Below are 19,971 nucleotides of genomic sequence, written 5' to 3'. Positions count from 1 at the left end.
GTATGTTAGGCAATGACAAATGGAAAAACAAACTTGGAATATACAGTAATTCTGAATATGTATAATTTGAACAACATAGTCCCAAAATATGCTAAGCAAAAATTAACAAAATTTTTGGAGAAACTCGACAAATACATAATCATAGTAGGAGATTTTAATGTGGCACGCTCACTAATTGATAAGTCAAATGGATAAAAATATAGTATGGATGTAGAAGATTTTAACTGTATAGTTAATAAGCTTGATCTAATGGAAGTGTACAGATTCCTACATTTAACTGGCAGAGAACACATGTTCTCTTCAAGCACATAATGACCATGTACTAAACCACAAAGAAAGTCTTAAACTCAAATGAATCAATATCATAGAGACAACATTCTTTGATATTGTCAATCAAATTAAAAGAAACTCCAACCTCTCACTCAAAAAGTTTAATTTTCATCAAAGCTTCTCTTTGATGAATAATAATTTCATCTTTCAAAAGCCAGGAGAATTTACAAGTCACTAGAACCAATGAAAACGTTTAGTAAAAGTGCTAGATACAAGATTAATATACAAAAATTAATAAAAAGTACAAAGCAAAAAAAAATATGATTTACAATGGCAATTATAAGGTACCTAAGACTAACACTAACAAAAGAGCTTTCTGGAAAAATATATAAATTTTTTTTTAAGGATATGCAAGAATACTTAAATAAATTAGAAGATTATGCTCATGGATGAGAAGGCTGAAATTCACTAAGAAGGTAAATTCTCCCAGCTTGTTCTATAAATGCAGTGCAAATTCAGCCACGTTTCCAAAAGGCCCGACATCCTACAGCTTAAGCTGCTACTAATATTCATGTCCATAAAGGACTAAGTGTTGCCACGGCAATTTTGAATAATGAAAATAATATTAACAAGATTAACAATATGGGGATATTTACCCTGCCCGATGTTAAGACATTGAAGATCTCTAAACATGAAAACAGTGTGACATAGATAGAAGGATAAACAAACCAATGGAACGGAAGAAAGTCTAGAAACACACATAGGGATAGCATTGTAAATCAGAGGGACAAGGATGAAATACTCAATTACTGGTGTGCAAACAGTTGTCTCACCATATGAGAAAAGATAAAATTACATCTTTTTACCTTTCACCATACACAAATATAACTTCCAGATGGGCCAAAGACTTAAATGTGAAAAAGCAAAACAATAAAATTTTTAGAGGAAACTAAGAGCATATCTTTTTTTTATATCACTTTAGGATGGAGTTTTTTGAACTATTCACTAAAAGTACAAACAACAAAAGAAAACATTGATAAAGTCCATTAAAACAAAAATATTTATATGATAAAAGACACCACAGATAAAGACAATAGAAAGACAATAAAGTACCTAAACAGGAAAATTAGAGAAGCACAAGATCTAAATTACATACATATACAAATCTCAAAATATATATATTATATATATAATACATAATATATTATATATATTATATATAATATATTATATATATATAATATATATATGTATATACACACACACACAAACACAGACACACACATATATGTTCAATCTCTCGAAGCAATTAAGGGAATGCATATTAAAACCACAACAGGACACCATTATACACATACTAAAACAAAATTTTAAAATATGTATGTTAATAATTGTGGGAAATGGGAACCGTTATCCACTGCTGGTGGTAACTGTTGTAGTACAACCACTTTGGAGGGTAGTTTTGTAATACCTCATACACTGAAGATGAGTACCTCAGGACCCAGAAACTCTGTCTGTAGGTGTCTACACAGGGCAGTTTTTACAAATGTGCATCAGAAGATAGCTACAACAGAGTCCATTTCAGTGCTATTTACAATAGCAAAAAAAAAAAAACTAGAAATAACCTGAATCTCCATCAGTAGAAGAATGCATACATAACAGTGTTTTCTTCATTTAACGATGAATATACAGCAGTTGGAGGAATTAACCCAAATTACTAGCACTAACAGGGTAGTCTCAGCAGTGTGACATTAACTGAAAAAGCAAGTTGCGTCAGGGTATGTGCTGATGATGACATGGTGATGTTAACGGAGCACGAGCAACAACCCCAGTTAAGGACAGCGCTTGCCGTTAAGTGTTTCGTGTGTACGAATGCAGTGAATCCTCACGCTAGACCCTGCATGGTGGTGCTGTTAGCATCCCCACGTACAGATGAGGAACTTGAGACAGAGATAAGCACTATGATGCTAGTATTTATGTAAAATTCTAAAAAATCTAATAGTAGCATATTTTCTTTACGGATACATAACACGAGCACACAGACATTCACAGGAACGACACCTACCACTTGAAGACAGTGTTAATTTGAGGGCGCGTGAGGAATAGGGATGGTCAGTGAGACTTTCGATCTGCTGTGATTTATTTCCTTTAAAAAAGAGAAAGGTCCAAGCAAATTAGACAAAATATTAATGTCTGTATTAACTCTGAAATCCGAGCGGTGGGGACATGGATGGCTCATACTATTTTCTATGCATTTGAACTGTTGCAATTTAAAACTTAGGAAAACGTAAAGAATTACATTTTAGAACAGAAGGAAAACAACACGACACAAGCAAAAGGCTGCTGCCTGGGTGGGGCCGGAAGTGCTCACGTGACCTGTCGACCTGGAACACGATAATGGAAGATTGCAAAGTAGGAAGAACAGGTTCGGATGAGGCCTAACAGTGTACATATTACCGGTGTGGCTTTTGACAAGCTGTTTAACGTCTCTAAGTCTCGGTTTCTTCATCTGCAAGACAGAGTTAATAATACCTCCTTCTGGATGGCGGCGAGGAATAAGTGAGAAAAAGAAAAAATCCATGTTAAACGACTAGCAGTGTCTGACGATAGTTCTCGTCTCGGTTTTCCAGAGAAGGAGTCAGGCCTAAGGAAATTTTCGGCTGCTGTCAGGGTCCCAGCCACAGCCCGTGTATCAACTACCACAGGGGCTCCTAGTTCAGGACAAGCAGGGGTACAAGTAAGGCAGGGCCTCGGATCTAGGGATGGGGTTGTGGATTGGTTCAGTAGGATGGGAACTTGGGACTAAGCAGAAATCAGAAACCCTGCGATGAGTCCTGTGCATAAGCCGCACACGAGGCAAGCCTGTGCCTGGGCTGGGGGCCGGAGGGCTTTACGGAGGCCGTAGATCTCACAGTGAGGTTACCCTTGTTGACTTCTTACATTTGCCTTTATGCTCAGAGCAGTTCTAGATTCTTAGCAAAATCGAGTGTTAGTACAGAGAGTGCCGGCATACCACCTGTCCCCCGACCATGTGACCTTCTCCCCTGCTTGACTGTGGAGAACATCCTTCAGTGGGGAGACCATTAAGACTTAGAGTTGGTTGTTTCTCCCCCCGAGATCTTCTTTGTCATTTTCTTGTGTGTCTGTGCCTACAGGGGAGCGTAGGCTGGAGAGTGAAAAGAACAACTTTGAAAAGGGAGCCGAAGACAAGTTCACCCTGGATGCCCCTGATCTGGGACAGCTGATGAAGATCAGCATTGGCCACAACAACAAGGGGGGTTCCGCAGGTTGGTTCCTGTCCAAGGTGGGTTCAGCTGCCTGTCTGTGGTCCCTGTGCCCTGGGAGTGGGGAATTCTGGCTCTTCAGAGTGTTAGATTTCAGCCCTAACTTCCCTCTCATGGTCCATCTGCCTCCACTCTTCTACCTAAGCCCACTAGCCAACCATGCTGCCCTCCTCATAACATCTAAGACTTTGCCCATGTTGTCACCTTCCTGGAAAGCCCAGTTCCCTTATTTGAACCTAGCCAGGGCCTGGTCATCTTTCGAGGCTCTGCCATGAGGCTTTCCCTGACTCCGGTCCACCAGAACCTCTCCCTCTCACGAATGTTTATAACCCTGCCTGCTTAGAACGTTCACCCTAACCATGGGCTCTCTTGTGAATTGTCTGGGGCTGTTGTTTTAAACCTCAAATTTCTGAATCTCAGGTCCCTTATAATTCTACCTACCCAGGACAAAGAATTAAGAAGAGGGCAAAAGGGCTTTTGAGAAGCTAAAATATATCTGCTTCAAAATATATCTGGCTTTATATTGCTCTGCCCTTGTTTTGAAAGAAAGACCCCTCAGATTCTCACTCAGAGCCTAGGGCTTACCCGTAATTCTTTCTAGCAAACTTGTAGCTTGCAAATTTAAACCTATAGCGGAGATCAGAGGCAGAGAGCGATATTGTAATAGGTGGGAATATTGAGAACTATAATGGGGAGTCAGAAGAGATATAAAAAGCCAAAGGAATATTAAAAATTGATAGAAGTCTGAGGTCATTTAGAAAATGGGCTACCAGCCCTTTGCATACATTTTCCTTAGTCACGAGACTATCAGTATATTTCAGCTCATCACAGAATGATAGAAAAAAGGTATGATATATTTTTAAAACATATTTTGAAAAAGTTCTTATTGCTTAAAACAGAAATCTGTCATATTTATAATAGTTCGACTGTAGAGAACGAGGCTGTCTGATAGTTGAGGTTTTGTTATTACTTAACTTCATGTGCCTTCTTGTAGCAGTTAGGAATGTATTTGGCTGCAGGTATCAGAAGATTGAAGTGCAGCGTTACATCATTAGGGGCTTATTTTTCTCATATCACACGCAGTCCAGATGTGGTCAGTTCAGGACTGGTGCAGCTGCTTTCCGAGACACCTGCTCTCTCAGTGGGTCGCCATCCTCAGCACTGTGGCTTTCATCCTCCAACCTGTTGCCTCATGGTCACATGACGGCTCCAAAACCTCTAGCCATCCTGCGTTCCAGACAGGAAGAGAGGCGAAGACCCAAGGCAGAAAAGACTTTTCTGGCAAGCTTCGCCTCATTGTGAGAGAAGTAAAGCTCTCCTTGGAACTTCTGCCTGCCAGAAATGTGTCATGTGGCCACCCTAACTACATGGAAACTCGGAAATCAAGTGTCTAGCCTTCCAGCCTGATAGTAGAAGTAGGCTAAGAAGATGATTGGAAAGGGTGTTGAGTGAGCATCCTAGAGTGTCTGCCTTGAAGGCACCTCCCCAGCTCTTGGCATGAGTTAGTGAAGTGAGGAATGGTGAAGTTTCCTGTGGAGAGGAGCAGGTGTGTGGCCCTTAAAGCAGCCAGCCTGATGCTGTGCAGGACTCTGCTTGGATTGGAGAAGAAATGGGGAGGGAGTCCAGACCTAAAATAGCCAACACTCAGACAGGGATGTATCTTCAGGGAGTTTTATTGTTCAACTGGGCAGAAGCAGGTGCATTTGGTGACCTCAGCCAGGGTGGGGCACAGAGTAGATGCCTAGGAGCTCAGCTCCTTCATCCTGGGAAGGAACACAGTGAAAACACAAGGTTTGATAGAAGGGAATGGCAACGTGCACCTGAGGGCCTGGATGCGACCTGGACACGGTTGCTGCAGCTGCACCTCGTGAGGTCAGGTTCTTTTTTGGTCACATGGGCCCGGTCACCGAGGGTGCTCTTGGAAGCTTCATGAAGCAGCAGGTTCACATGACAGAACAGGACCTTTCATTATCTTCACGCTCAAAGGAAAGGGCAGCTTGACAAAGTGTGAAATCCATGGGTGAGAACGTTTTTTGCCCTTTAAAGCATTGTGAATCTTGTTCCATTGCCTTCTGAGATTTGATATTGAGGCCAAGTAGACTTTTGTTTCTTTCTAGAAAAACTGTTTTGTGTGTGTGTGTGTGTGTTTTCCAGCCAGGATGCTTGTAGGATTTTTTTTCTTTATATTTATAGTTGAAAAGTCTTGCCAAAAAGTGTCTAGTAGTAGTAGGGCTATGTTAACTCATCCATCCTGCCCTCCTCTCCCCTCCAAAGAGCTCAGCTCTTCCGATTCTTCACAATGATGTTTTCTTCCTTCCTTCCTTCCTTCCTTCCTTCCTTCCTTCCTTCCTCCCTCCCTCCCTCCCTCCCTCCCTCCCTCCCTCCCTTCCTTCCCTCCTTCTTTCCATTCTTTTTTCCTTCCTTTATCTTTCTCTTCTCTCCTCTCTTCTTCTTTTTCTTTTCTTTCTTTTCTTCTTCTTTCTTCTTATTGTTTTTTATTCAGACACTATTTTAAGCCAGAAGGCCAAGCAGGCTACTTTTAATGTGAGATTGGTTACTCCCTTTGGGGCCGTATTATATACATGGGTGCGTTCAAGGCCTTATAGGCAGGTCTCCATCTGCCCCCCACCCCAAGCCAAGGTGGGTGTTCCTCTGGATGCTGAAAGTATCCTAACAGCCTATTCCTTTAACTTATGCAAACCAAAGCACTCCCCAGAAATAAGACATTAAAATAATTCAAGCATTTTGTATGTCAGTGTGCCTGGATCTACTGGATATTTTCCTGAGGGAAGAATCTTGATAAGAAAGCAGGAAGGAGGTTTCTGGGTCCCAGACAGGGTAGGTGCACTCCGAAAACCAGAGGCTGGGGGAAACCCAGTGCTACCGCTGGCCACTTTCTGATTGATCTGCTTGCCCTCAGCTCCCCGGAGACGCCAATTAAAGGGTCTGTTAAATTGGCTGCATTTCTAGATTTGACACAGGCACAGTAAGTGTGCTCATTCTCGAAGTTGCCAGGCTGGGTTGCCTGGGACTTCACCTGACAGCCACTCCTTTGGTATTTATGTTTAAGGGTTTGATGGGATAAATCTAAAGGCCAGTATAATTAACTCCTTCACAGGTCATCTCCCTCCTCGTCCATCTAGTTAATTGGCTGTGTGTGTTTCAGCCTGGGCTGGTAGGCCTTGGCGTGACCAACACATTCCTCCTCCTGCTCTTGGCCTTCTCCCCAGGACTGGCACCCCCCCCCCCCCCTGAGGTTTTGCACATGGCTTTGATCCCCACATCTGGTGAGTCTACCAATTGTGATGAACTCAAACAGCCAGTTAAGTTCAATAACCACTTCAAAAGATCAATAATCACAGATGGAACATTATGCTGCCAGTGGGCCTTGTCCTTGGTTCATCTGCTTCAGTAAAGGGACTTGGTCAGGGCCCTACAGCTCTTCGGTAGCAAGACTGGTACCAACCCCAGGTCCTCTGGACTCCCAGGCTGGATTCTCTCCACTGTGTCATGCACTAGAAAGTCCAGAACCAGCTGATGACCTGCCGCATGCTGTGAGGAGTGTAGGTTCAACCAGCACTTTGGCTCTGATGGGAAGAGGAGACAGAGAGGCTCATGGAGTCACTTCAGGGACCTCAAAAAGCCCAATGTGCCCTCATGTCACCAATAATACTCAATATTCAACAAACATTTATGGAGTGACTGTTAGGTCCTAGGCCCCAGGCTACCAACTGCAGCTGTTACAATAAACATGGTCCTGCTTCTAAAGGAAATAGGTTAAGTCTCTAAATAACTGCTTACTCACTGCAAGACAGGTTACTTACTGTAACCTTATATTCTAAAATTTCAGCTTCTGGTGAATAAACATTCTGCCCACAAGTGTTGCTCAGACCGTCTCCCAGTTTGAAGATCAGAAAACAGAATCACCCAACTTTAATGCAAAGCAGGGTGAGATTAGAGTCTTGAGAGGGTACAAACCGATGTGGGGTGAGCAGTGTCTGGGCATCAGTAGAGACCTCGGGTAGGGTCCATGGGAGCTGGGCCATGAAGATAGGTAGGGTTTTGCCAGGAGGGGCAGGGAGAAGGACTCCTTTGGCCAGAGAGAGTGATAGATGAGGAGGAGCTGGAAGGAGGGTCTGGGGGTGTTGAATAGTTCTGGGTGGGCTCAGGCCACTGAGAACTGTTAGGGAGGTGGGTGATGGCAGGACCATCGAAGGCCTTTATTGAATGAGGTGGTACGAAGGGAGTGGGTGTATGGGTATGCTCGGAGGAAAGGAAGAAAGTGTAGAGGAAGGAATGAGGATTAGGGGTATTACCATTCAGATGCTGTCGTTCACAGTTATTTGTATGTATGGCATGTTGCATATCATGTTACGTGGTATTTCAGTGTGACGAGTGAAACTCAGGCATGTGGGGAAGAGCAGCCTTGTGACAGGGAGGAAGAGAAGATCCCATTTCTTTTGCTGGCCTTAGTTTCCCCATCGAACATTCCCTTGCTCTTCCACGAGCCCAGCTCTGTTCTGCTAACTCTTGGATGCCGAGATGTTTTCAAAGCAGGTTCATAACTTCCAGAAGCCTTCCTCCGTTCTTCTCCTGTATCAAAACTCATCTGTCCCTTGCCCCGTGGTCTTAGAGCTCTAAAAGGCAACTACAGTTCAATAGTGGTTCTTGGAATATGGCAATGGCTGCTTATGGGTCAAGGGCTACCTTTGCTGGATAATGTATCTGCAATTTTACAGGGAAGATTGAAAACTCTCTGAAAACAAAGACTTGCTTTATATTCATTTCTTGCCCCCGAGGCTGGTACATGGAGGGTACACTTTGTGGGTCACTCAGGTTGTCCTCATCACAGGGGTGATTTATAAACCAGAGCATGAAAGCTAATTTATCTGGGGACAGAAGCCTGGTGGGAAGGCTGGTCCCAATCACCAGCTCAGGCCACTGGCTCCTCTCTGGTGGGCGGTGTCATCAGGAGGCCAGTGCTTAGCCCAAAAGGTTCTTTGATTGAACGCTAGATTGAAACAAGATGAGATGCCTTCAGGTAAGCCTAGTGTGTGCCCTGTTTCCATACTTCAGACACTTCGATCTTAGGAAGTAAGTTTTCATTGAAAATCCGGACTCCTCTCTCAGGCAATCTTGGGAACACATGGGCAGACATTTTTACTTTCCAGCTCACCTGGTCCGTCACCTGATCTGCCTGCACAAAGCTATGACTGGAGGGCACGTTCTAGTTGTTGACAGTTCTGCTTATGTTAAAGTGAGTTTTCAGTTGGGTCTTCCCAGGACGTTTTGGGAGGGCCCCTCAGCTCCTTGATAAGCTCTAGAAGTCATGTATCTCGGCTTTGCCGACCTCGCTCACATGCCCGTCTCCTGCGGAAAGCCAGGAGAAAATGGCCAATTAGAAAATGGCCAATTCCACTGGCTTCACTGTCAGTGACTGACATTTTTTGACCCAATCACAAGATCCTAGGTTTCTGGGTACCTAATTCAAGGCTCATAGTTCCCTTTACAGGGACTCTGCTTCTCACCAAGAAGGTTAGAATCCCAACCTTCGGCAGGTGAGGAAGGTGGTAATCTTGCTGCCATCTGCAAATCCAGACTTCCAGTTCTTATGCTCCAGTGTCACAGGGCGCATCCTGCCAAGCGTCTTGCATTCAGTTTTTGAAAACGATCTGTAACAGTAGCTCAGTAATTCAAGTAGGAGGTAATGACCAGGCATCCCTGTGTGACTCAATGTTTTGCAAGGTTTTCCTGGCAATAGGTGTGTTTTCGTGATAAGTTTTCCTTGGGCTACTAAGAAGATGAGAGCGAAAAATCAGAGTACGCTCAAGGGGCGGAGGAGTCGGATTTGACCATGAGGCGAAACCTCACCGACGCTGAATAGTCCTTCCCTCTGCTTCCCAGATTGTCATTGAAGATATTGGGAACAAAAGAAAATACGACTTTCCTCTTAACCGCTGGCTGGCCTTAGATGAAGACGATGGCAAAATCCAAAGAGATATCTTAGTGGGCGGAGCCGAGACCACAGGTAGAACTGAAGAAAGAGGAGGCCCCGCCGGCTAGCATTTTGGTTCCTGCCTCAGGCCCGATATTCTGTCTGTGGGCCTGGAGGCCTCATTCGGGCGGGAGCCAGCTGTATCTTTAGACAACGTTCCTCCGGCTCTTAAAACAACAGTCTTGTTCCTCTGGACTGGTGTCTGGGGCTCTGCTGATCCAGAGGAGATGGGGAGATTCCGCTGGGCAGGCACTGACAGCCCAGGGGAAAGAAGTCATCCAGGGGATGAAGTGAGAACTCCTGATACATGCGGCCGTTTATTGAGTGCTTACTATATGCCAGCCCCCTGCTAGACACCGGATCTATTTCATTTCTTTTAATCCTCACAACGACCCTATATTATAGGAACTATTATTGTTCTCATTTCACAGATGCGGAAACTAAGTCAAATAGCAGTTAAAAGACCTACCCAAGGTCTGCAGCTGGTAACGTACAGATCCAGGCTTAGATGTGCCCTCTCTACCTCTACCCTGGGCAAACTCCTTGGAAAACCTGCATGGAACTTTATGAACGTTCAAGACAATTGATGTCGGTAAATGTGCACATCTAAGAATGCACTCTGCTGCAGGACCTCCCATGGCTCCCACTGCACAAAGGATAAGCCCAGGGTCTGGGTACAGTGTACAAAATGCTCCGCAACTCGGCTCCAGTTTACCAGTCAGCAGAATCTTTCAACGCCATCTCCCACCACTTCCTCATGCCCTGCATCTCCCTCCACCTCATCTGCACACTTTTCACTCTTCCCTGTCACCCTGGCCCCGTCTCCCCCACCTCATCCACCTGCCATCTCCGCCCCACCCCCCACCCCCAGCTGCCGGTCTTACTCCTTCTCTCCCTTTATCTTCTCCTCCACCTGTAAGGCCATTTCTCTTCTTTATGTTTCCCAAATACCTGCTTCTAGGCACTTCCTCTGGACCTTCTCCACTTTCTCTGGAAATGGTAATTTTTCCCTTTCATTTGTTCCAGACCTTTTGGGCAGACACTAACTGTTATTGTTTTAGACACCAAAAGTTCCTCTGCTCTTGGACTTTTCGGCCTCAGCACTGTGGCACCCTGGCCTGCCCCAACCTTTGTTAGGTGTGGCATAACTCATTTATAACTATAGTTTACAAAATATATACTTAAAAACGTAGACCAGAATGGACTTAGCATAGCCCCTTTAATCACGATGCTATTACTTGCCTCCGGTGGTAGAGGGAAAAGAGAAATGGCAGCCAGAGGCTGGGAATCGCTGATGACCCAGGCCACGGGAGTGTGGCTTGTGCGAGGACACCATCTGTCTGTGTATTTTAGAGAATGAAGCTGGAAACCCACATCTTAAGGGCAGCGGCCATTCCTGTGTAGCTCTATATCCTTCAAATGCCTGGCATATAATAAGCACTCAATAAATGGTTGTTGAACAAAGGAAGGTGTAAATCTGTGAGTGAATGCATCCATGTAGTTGCACATGCCAGCTCCTAAAGGTGTTTGGGAATTTTACTTTTCTGGGTTCGAGGGGTGAAGGTGAGGGTGGGGTAGGGTCAAGGGTTAGGTGGGGGGGAATTAACAAGGACTAATGTGCCATTGCCTTAGACTCGAGGACAGAATGAACGCATGAAACCAAACCTTAGCAGAGTTTCCTGTCCAAATGTCTGTCTTCGGTGTTTTCTCTCGCTCTGCCCCTTGCTGGCTCTTCCCCAGAACCCTGTGTCCTCATATTGACTCCTGACTGACATGTTCTTTCCCCCTTTCAATCTTCCCTTATCCCACCAAATCAGCCAGTCAAGGAGGACATTAGTGCCCCCTATTAAAAATTATATTTTTAAGTTATGACCAAAAGAACAAGCTAAATGAACAAGATAACTCTGAATATAAATCTCCATGAATGGAGTTGACTATTACGATTAAATAAAACATAACAGAATTCATCCGACAGTTATTAATAATACGCGCATGATAATTAACATTAATAATAAGTACTATTCTTAGCCAACCCTGGTTCTTCCTTCTCTTTGTTAGTTTCCTGTAATCGGAGCTGGCAGCTTCCTGTAATAATATCTGCAGTTTATTCCTAAACTCAGATGCACTGACATGCAAACTCTGAAAAAGATAAAGTGAGGTCGAGAGGGGTACTGGATGTCATCTGGGGGAGGAGGACAAAGGGGAATGAGGCCTGGGAGGTGGTGGGGGTGGGTGGGACATTGTGATCAGCTGGCACTGATCCCTCTCCTCTCCCCCGTTGTTTCCATGGCAGCTATCTCATATATTGTCACCATCTTCACTGGGGATGTCCGGGGGGCTGGGACCAAATCCAAAATCTACTTGGTCATGTACGGGGCCAGAGGGAATAAGAACAGCGGGAAAATCTTCCTGGAGGGCGGCGTGTTTGACCGTGGCCGCACAGACATCTTCCACATCGAGCTGGCCGTCCTCCTCAGCCCCCTGAGTCGGGTCTCCATCGGGCATGGCAACGTTGGCGTCAACAGAGGCTGGTACTGTGAGAAGGTAAGGGATGCTTCTGGAAGGACCCTCCCCTGATGCAACTCCTCTCTCCTTTAACTTGGAAATACAAACTCTAACCTGCTTCCTTCTTCCTTTGGACCATTAGCAGAGCCCATGGGCAACCCCCGCCATTGGGCGTTTTGGATGGTACTATGCCCAATGATCTTGTCTTGCCGATGGTCAGGAATAGGGGCTGTTCTGTGCACGCATCCAAGGGACAAACAGGGTAGGGTGTCCAGAGGTGCTCAGATGGTCGTTAGAGACTTATCGTGATTCCTGGTGTGGCATTTCACTTCAGCTTATAGATGTCTCAATAAACAAGTATTTCTAAATATATATTTGTATTGCGGTATGCTTATGCTTTACAGAATATATATATAACAACAGTGAAACATAGAGCATGATGAAAAACAAACATGAATTTTGTCTGCCACTCAACTTAAGAAATAGAACGTTCTCAATGCTCTTGAAACTCATGTCCTTCCACAATCATATAATCCTCTCTACCTCCAAAAGCATACACTATTATGAATTTTGTCTAAGTGTATATGAATAAAGGTTTTGTAGTGTTCCAGGAACATTCCTTTGAACATCTATTGCGTGAGTGGCCTGGGCTAGATAGACTTCCATATTCTAAAGCCGTGAATTCAGATGTGGGCTGACGGAGAGGGTGTAGGAGAGAAGGCTGAATGAGGCTCAATCCCAGAAGAGGGCCGTTAGTTTTTGTATTAAATTCCAGATATTAATTACCTTTTATGTGATTGACCTTTTCCAGCAAGACAAACATAAGGAGTTAATTTGGAATTCCAGTTAATTTGGTTCAGATTGAGATTTTATGATATGCATAAAGAAATATGGTGTTTAAAGAGGGTATCATGTACACATGAAAACGTTTGAGATTTGGGCTAGTAAATCCATCCTCTAGTAAACTGGAGGATGAATGGTACCTACTTGAGAAGACTTCTTGAAGGAGATATTTCTTGATCTAAGATTTAATGAAACAGGCAATGGAAAGAAAGTGTCATTCCTCGAGGGTCCCAAAGCGGACGACCCTTACTATAGTGCTGAGGAGGCTGCTCTGCTGAGCGTGGCAAGGAGGTCCCAACTGGGGACCTGCTGCAGGAGACTCTTGTGGTCTGCTCCCCCAGGTGGTGATCCTGTGCCCCTTTACCGGCATTCAGCAGACCTTCCCTTGCAGCAACTGGCTGGATGAGAAGAAGGTGGATGGGCTGATAGAGAGACAGCTCTACGAGATGGTGTCTCTCAGGAAGAAGAGGCTGAAAAGTAGGTAGAAGGGACCCAGAGGTCGGTGACCTCCCAGTCAGGGCCAGGAAAGGCTAGGATGTCAGACCACGGGGACAGAGCTTCGAGGGGGTCAATTCCTGCTCTCAGTTCTCCTCTGGAAAGGAAGGGAAAGGCCTCCCAGGGGGCTTAGTTCTCAAAGGGATAGGGCACATACCTGGTACCAAGGCTGATACTCCAGTGTCCTCAAGTTGAATAAGCTGCCATGATGGCTAGATGTTAAACCAAATGTTCAACACAGTGCATTGTGAATACACCAGACATAGGGTGGGTGGAGTCAGCTCTTCCCCTTATTTAAAGCACACTATTATGCATCCTCCATTAAAAGGAGCATGAAGCACCCTCTTTCAAATAGCAAAGGATCCTTGGCTTCCTCAAATTGGCACTTGTTGAGATGGGTTTCTGAGAGTGGGACACACCTGTGCATAATGTGTGCTTCAGTCCTGATCACTTTTGATTTGCTCTACCTCCCCATTGGTACCATGAAAATCTCTTTATTTCTTGAAGTTTACATTGTAGCTTGACCTGTCTCTGCAGAATTCCCTTGGTCTCTGTGGGTCTGGACGACTGACTTGAAGAAAGCTGGTACCAACTCTCCCATCTTTATCCAGATTTATGGGCAGAAGGGGAGGACGGATGAGATTCTTCTGAACCCCAACAATAAGTGGTTCAAACCAGGAATAATCGAAAAATTTAGGGTAGGAAAAAAGTGTGACAGGGTGGGATGGAGGAAGGAAGAGGGGGCGGGTCACAGGATTCTGTTTTTCTAAGACAGGTGCGGATCAAGTTTGATGACAAAAAGGTACCATGGAGACTTTAGGTCCCTGCAAGGAGTGCCAAATCTGATCTATAGGCAAAGTACAAATGGGATATGGTTTAGATCTGTCCCTTCATCTGAATCACTCCAGAACCAAGCCTGGGGCAAGGAACAAGTATGGGATGGTTTTGAGCACCCAGGAACTTAGCTACTTGGGGAATCATTATAGAACAGAGACCCGGAACACAATTGGTGTCAAACTGCCCAATCGGGACTGAATGAGAGAGGGAGGAACAAATTTAAGGGAACAGTATAAACTTTAGAACATTTTGAAAGAAATTCAGCTTTAAATTTCCAGTATGTATATAACCGGAGCTAGGCTGGTTTTGCCAACAGACGTGCGGCTCTGACCTTTAGGTAAGAATACTTTGTAGTTTGCTGCTCTCTTCCCAGAGCACCCTACTGGTGCCGCTATTACACCACTCACTTCGTTGCTCTTTCTTTATTTGCCTTCCTGGCTAGACTGCGAGCCCCTAGGGAAAGGTCATGACTGCTGTATTGATCTTTTTGTCTGTTTCAGTGCCCAGAAGAGCTCTGAGGCTGTGGGCTCGTACTAATTTGCAGGGCTACCATATGGATTTTGTTACTGGAAGTTTATTGCTTGGAAGATTTTCTTTAGTCTGGATCCTACTGTGGGTCAGTTATTTTTGTTCGATTTCACCAGCCCAGACTGAACCTTAGCTCTCCATGGCTCTCTCGTCCTCGCATGCCACTGGTTGCAAGGGCATGAGAGGATACAGTGGATGAGGGCGGCTTGACGCCAACCCATCCTCCATGCTAAAGAGCGAGCCCAAAGCGAGTGCCGTCCTGGCAAGGGGTCAGCTCTGAGGTTCAATGCATCTCAAACCTTGTTATTTCTCACCGTAGATTGAGCTCCCAGATCTCGGCAGGTTTTATAAGATTCGGGCATGGCACGATAGGAGGAGTCCTGGTTCCGGATGGCATTTAGAAAGGGTGAGATGCATCATCTTGGGGGTTGGGAGGTTGGGAGAGGAACCAGAATGGTCCCTTTCTAATGAGCCTGTCACATAAGTTTGCTTTGTATTCATTGGGAGTGAGGGTGTAGAAGGGTTATGGTGAGACACGAATTTGGGCACAGGACACAGGGACTTCCTGATGAGGAGGGGACTCCCAAAGTAGATTAAGAAGATGCTCGGATGTTCAGACTCGACTTGCATTCTGCCCCAGTCACCTGGCTGCTAGGCAAATGTGGGTCTTGGGGGATCAGAGACATAAATGTTAATCTGACACTATACCATCTACAAGAGTCATCTCTAGGGGATGGCCTTGGCTTCCCTGAGATCAGATAGCAGAAGAGGGACCTTGGGACGTGGATGAGTATCTTTGGTACACCCACTTGGTCACACCAGGACTTCATTCCAGATGACTCTGATGAACACTCTGACCAAGGACAAATATAACTTCAACTGCAACCGCTGGCTGGATGCCAATGAGGATGACAATGAGATTGTGAGAGAGATGACTGCAGAGGGCCCAACAGTGCGGAGGATAATGGGCAGTAAGTGCTGACCAGCTCTCCATCCTGGGGGAGGTGGTGGAACTCCTACCCAAAGTGCCGAGGGAGGTCTGGCCCATGAGCTGATAGTCTTGTCCACTGTGCATCATCAGGCTCCCTGTGCGTGCAAAGGGAGATTTAGAAGTTCTATCCCCAAGACCATCCTGAAGGAGCCATCTCCTAGGCATGATGCCAGAGCTCTATGATGATGAGTGTGGGGGAGGGAGGGGAGATTCATGGGTCTTCATTTTGGTTATGAGGGCAGGAGAAGCATCTGTACTAAACAATATTTCTCTAGAGTGTCCCTGACATTAAAAGAAACATTCTTTTGAAATTATGCTTGAGATGCTCCCCAAAATGAAAGACTGGCTCTGGGAGCCATGCTTGCCTGCTCCTGATGGTCCTCTATTTCAATTTGTGGCCAGTAGGAGAGGGACAAAGCTTGTAATCTGGAGTCCAGCATCCACATTTGAAGAGGTAAAGGGAGATCATTTTGCCTCTAGGTCATAGTAGCAGTTTTGACAAACACACAACACATGCCTTGTCCCCTTAGCAGACGTTACTGAGCTATCACAGTGATCTCTGCCACTGAGTCCGGAATAAGTTTCATAGCCCTAAATACATCACTCCAAGCAGACATTAGCAATTGATCAGGATTGGCACTTAAGATAATCAACCTGTTGGTTATCCTGGTGGTAGGCCTTAAATTGTTTAATAGTAAAGTAATATTGCAAGGTTACAGAGAGTTAAAGATATAGAGAAAACGATGTCACCCACAGTTCTAGGAGCCCTTCTAAATATTTGGATAGTATCATTTCTTAGGCATTTGCACATCTAGTAGAGGCTCTGTGTATATTTGTTGAAACGATTCAAACAGATTTAAATATTTAAAAACATAGAAATACCAAACAGCAAATATCTAAAAAGAGATCAGCCAGTCTGTTAGTCGAATTAGGCAATGTTTGCAGTTAGCACTATTCTTTTTCATTTTTAATTAAAATATGTGGCTATAGAATATTTGTGTTCAAAGGCCTTTAAAATAGCCTGATGCAGATAAGGAGACTGAGGAAGTTCTTGCCCTGATTCTCAGTTAGAGACAGAATTAGACTGAGAACAAGGTTGCCTGCCTTTTCACATTCAAGTAATATTTTCTTGGAAACAAGGCTGTCATCTCCCTATAAATATAAGAAATATCATGTGACTCTACCCCAAATAAGGACTTTTTATAATATGTAGCCCACTGATGGAAAAATACACCTGCTCTTTCCTGCTCTGTTCTTTGTGTACCAAAATTGATCCCACAGATATGAACAACTGAAGAGGAGGTTTGGGGACTGAGCGGCCTTTGAAACCCATCCAACCAGTTCTCATGATTTTAGCTCCTCACTCTATTTCCACTGTTACCTGCTGCTGTCATTCCTGAGCCTGTCTATGCGGTTTCTGCTCGGATTTTGCAGCTGACATCTCTGGTGAATTCTCTGCTCTGCTAGGTCACGGATCCTCAGACCTCAGCGTGCGTCCTCACTGAAGGGCTTCTTAAAACACAGGGTGCTGGGCCCTACCCGCAGAGCTTCGGATTCAGTAGGTCTGGGGTGGAATTTGTCCATCTAACAAGTTTCTAGGCAGGGGAGGGACCACTGTGCTGGAATCACTTTTCTATGCGCTTCAGCTTCCAAAATTTTGTTGCTGTTGTGTATGCTTGTCCCTCTACCTTAGCCTTATTGGTGAAACCTTTTTTGTTTGGTTAAAACTTTAAAAGAACCTGTACATTGTCAGTTGTGTGTGTTTGTGTGTGTGGGGTGTGTGTGTGTGTGTTTTCAAAGAGAGACCTGCTATTTTGACTTAGAACGCTCAGAGTGTTCTTTCCCTCCACCGCCTCTTACCCTCTTACGGCGGGGCCAGTGGGAGGGGGCGTTCTCCTGACTCCCGCCGCACTTTCGGACTTGAGGCTCACACCGTCTCACGGCGTTCCCTCTGCCCCAGCTCAGTTCCCTCTTCCGTTGGCCCATGGTCATTCTCTAGGCTCCCAACTCCTGCCACTGTTCTGGGACAGCGTATTAATCTGCCCGGGCTACCATAACAAAATACCACAGATTGGGGGTTTAAACAACAGGAATTAACTTTCTTGCCGTTCTGGAAGCCGGGAGTCCAAGTTCAAGGTGTCAGCAGGGTTGGTTTCTTCCGAAGCCTCTCTCCTTGCCTTGCAGGTGGCCACCTTCTCGCTGTGTCCTCACAAGGTCTTTCCTTTGTGTGCCTTCTTATAAAGATATCATTCCTACTGGATGACACACCCCCATACCACCTCATTTTACCTTAATTGCTCTTTAAAGGCCCTACCTTCCAAACACAGTCATATTCTGAGGTACTGGAGTTAGGACTTCACTATATGAATTTGGAGCAGGATGCAATTCAGCCCATAACAGAGTATTTCTCAAGTGCGGTCAAGGGCCTACCTGTATCAAAATTGCCTAAAGTGCTTGTTAAAATGCAGATTCCTGGGCCGAACTGCAGATACACTGAGGGCTACACTTGGCAATCTGTATTTTTATCAAGCATGCCAAGTAATTTTTATGCATATCAAAACTTCAGAGTCTTTGTCCTGCTTTTGTTTACTCCATATCCTGGTCCTCCCCCACTGTGAAGACCTCAACCTCCCTCCCCCTGAACCAGCCACTCCCGAGTACCTCACTTGGGATCACTGCACAAAGCTGCCTGAACTCCCTGTCCCTGCCCCTGCCCCAAGCTCCTGGCCTCCCAGCTCTCTCACGGCTTTGGGGACACTCGACCCCGCCCCTGAACTCCTTCCACCTCCTTCTTCCCCACATTTCTCCTGGTCTGTCAGGGCTCGCTCACTCGTGGGCGTGTGGAGGGTAGATTTTAAGGGCATAACCTCCAGGGGAGAGAAAAAGAAGTCCTGAAATTGAGCAGGGATCAGGTAGACTAGAGAGAAGATAAATTCAAGAAATATTTGAAGATAAAAGCGGCAGGACTTGGTGAATGAATGCTGTCGAAACACAGTGGCGAGATTAAAGTTCCTGCCCAAGAAGTTGGGAGAAACCTTGCAGATGAAGTGACATTTGAGCCAGGTCTTCCTTGGGTGGGGATTTGACAGAATAAGGAGAGATCATGGGGGACGGCTGGGGAGGAGAGCATTTCTGTGGGTTACATGTATAAACATGTTGTGAAACAGTGTACAAAATGTGGGTTTATCATAGTTGTTTTTTTGTTTCCTGCAATACTGTCTCAGAACCATTTCAATGAAAAAAATCTCTCGAATAGTAGTGGATGGAAGGGTTGTCTGTCCTGGCTGTAAAGACACTTTGAAGCTTCCGAGTTTCCTCAGCAGTACTCTGGAGCCCATACCAACTTGGATTTCTTTTTTTTAACTTCTCTTTCTGGCCCACATAAACTTCTCTTGTGCTTGGAACACACAGGGGGTGTCCTCACTCACCTCTGCAGGAACTCAGATCTCCTTCGTTGGTCTGGATGTTTCTTTGGAACAGTAAATAGAGCTGATGGCAACATCCCACTTCCCCAGATGCTGCAGGGCTTCCTGGAAATCCCTTAATTAAGTGGAATCTTGGACTCGTGTAAAATGAGTAAACGCCGATTTAAAACCAATTCTCTAAGTTTGGAATCGTGTACTCATAGTTTACTTAAAAAACAAGGGCGAGTCAATAAGCAATTATTACCACGTCTGAGAGCCGAGATGCTCTGAACTGATTAATGCAGATGGGGAAATACGGACAAAATACGCACTGGCTCACAATTTATTTCCACCTTGCCATTCTCTCGGGAGCTACGTGAGATAGCAAAATCAACGAGATCGGCATTTGTCCATGCGTGCCCAGCAGAAGTGATCGCATGGCACTGATGAGTGGGCAAGAGACGGTCAGACTCCAGTGCGGAAAGTCATAGCTTCTTGTTAATCAGGCCGAGCTGTAATTTTTAAATTAAAGTACAAGAGGCTCTGGTACTTACCCATCTGCTTAAAGTCTTCCACTGCTTCTGGCTAACAGCGTAATTATTTTTAATTGTCCACAGACTTCTCGCCAGGAGAGCGCTTGGGACCTCAGGGGCTGGTGGGCTGGGAGGGACCCCTAGAGAGGATCAGGACCCCTGAGAACTTCCAACCAAATGAACCTTAGAGCTCCGGAACAAAGAGGCCTGGACTTCTTGGGCAAAGGGATTTCTGAATTCCCTCATCAGTCTGCTTCTGGGAATTGCCTAGTAGTTACAGCTAAAA

General features: G+C 45.1%; 1 protein-coding gene across 1 annotated transcript in view; it reads left to right on the top strand.

Annotated features, from left to right (window-relative positions):
- The window catches only part of LOXHD1 (lipoxygenase homology domains 1), a 138,863-nt gene that overhangs the window by 36,934 nt on the left and 81,958 nt on the right, over positions 1-19,971 (top strand). Inside the window, exons 6-12 of the mRNA XM_036230016.1 lie at positions 3,426-3,574; positions 9,459-9,582; positions 11,843-12,093; positions 13,239-13,374; positions 13,930-14,090; positions 15,077-15,163; positions 15,593-15,728. Coding sequence (XP_036085909.1) covers positions 3,426-3,574; positions 9,459-9,582; positions 11,843-12,093; positions 13,239-13,374; positions 13,930-14,090; positions 15,077-15,163; positions 15,593-15,728 — 1,044 coding nt within the window. The remainder of the gene's footprint in view (positions 1-3,425; positions 3,575-9,458; positions 9,583-11,842; positions 12,094-13,238; positions 13,375-13,929; positions 14,091-15,076; positions 15,164-15,592; positions 15,729-19,971) is intronic.

The sequence above is a fragment of the Rousettus aegyptiacus genome, unplaced genomic scaffold (genome assembly GCF_014176215.1).
Source record: "Rousettus aegyptiacus isolate mRouAeg1 unplaced genomic scaffold, mRouAeg1.p scaffold_m13_p_12, whole genome shotgun sequence".
Taxonomy (NCBI): domain Eukaryota; kingdom Metazoa; phylum Chordata; class Mammalia; order Chiroptera; family Pteropodidae; genus Rousettus; species Rousettus aegyptiacus.
This window is presented reverse-complemented; position numbering and strand designations above follow the sequence as displayed.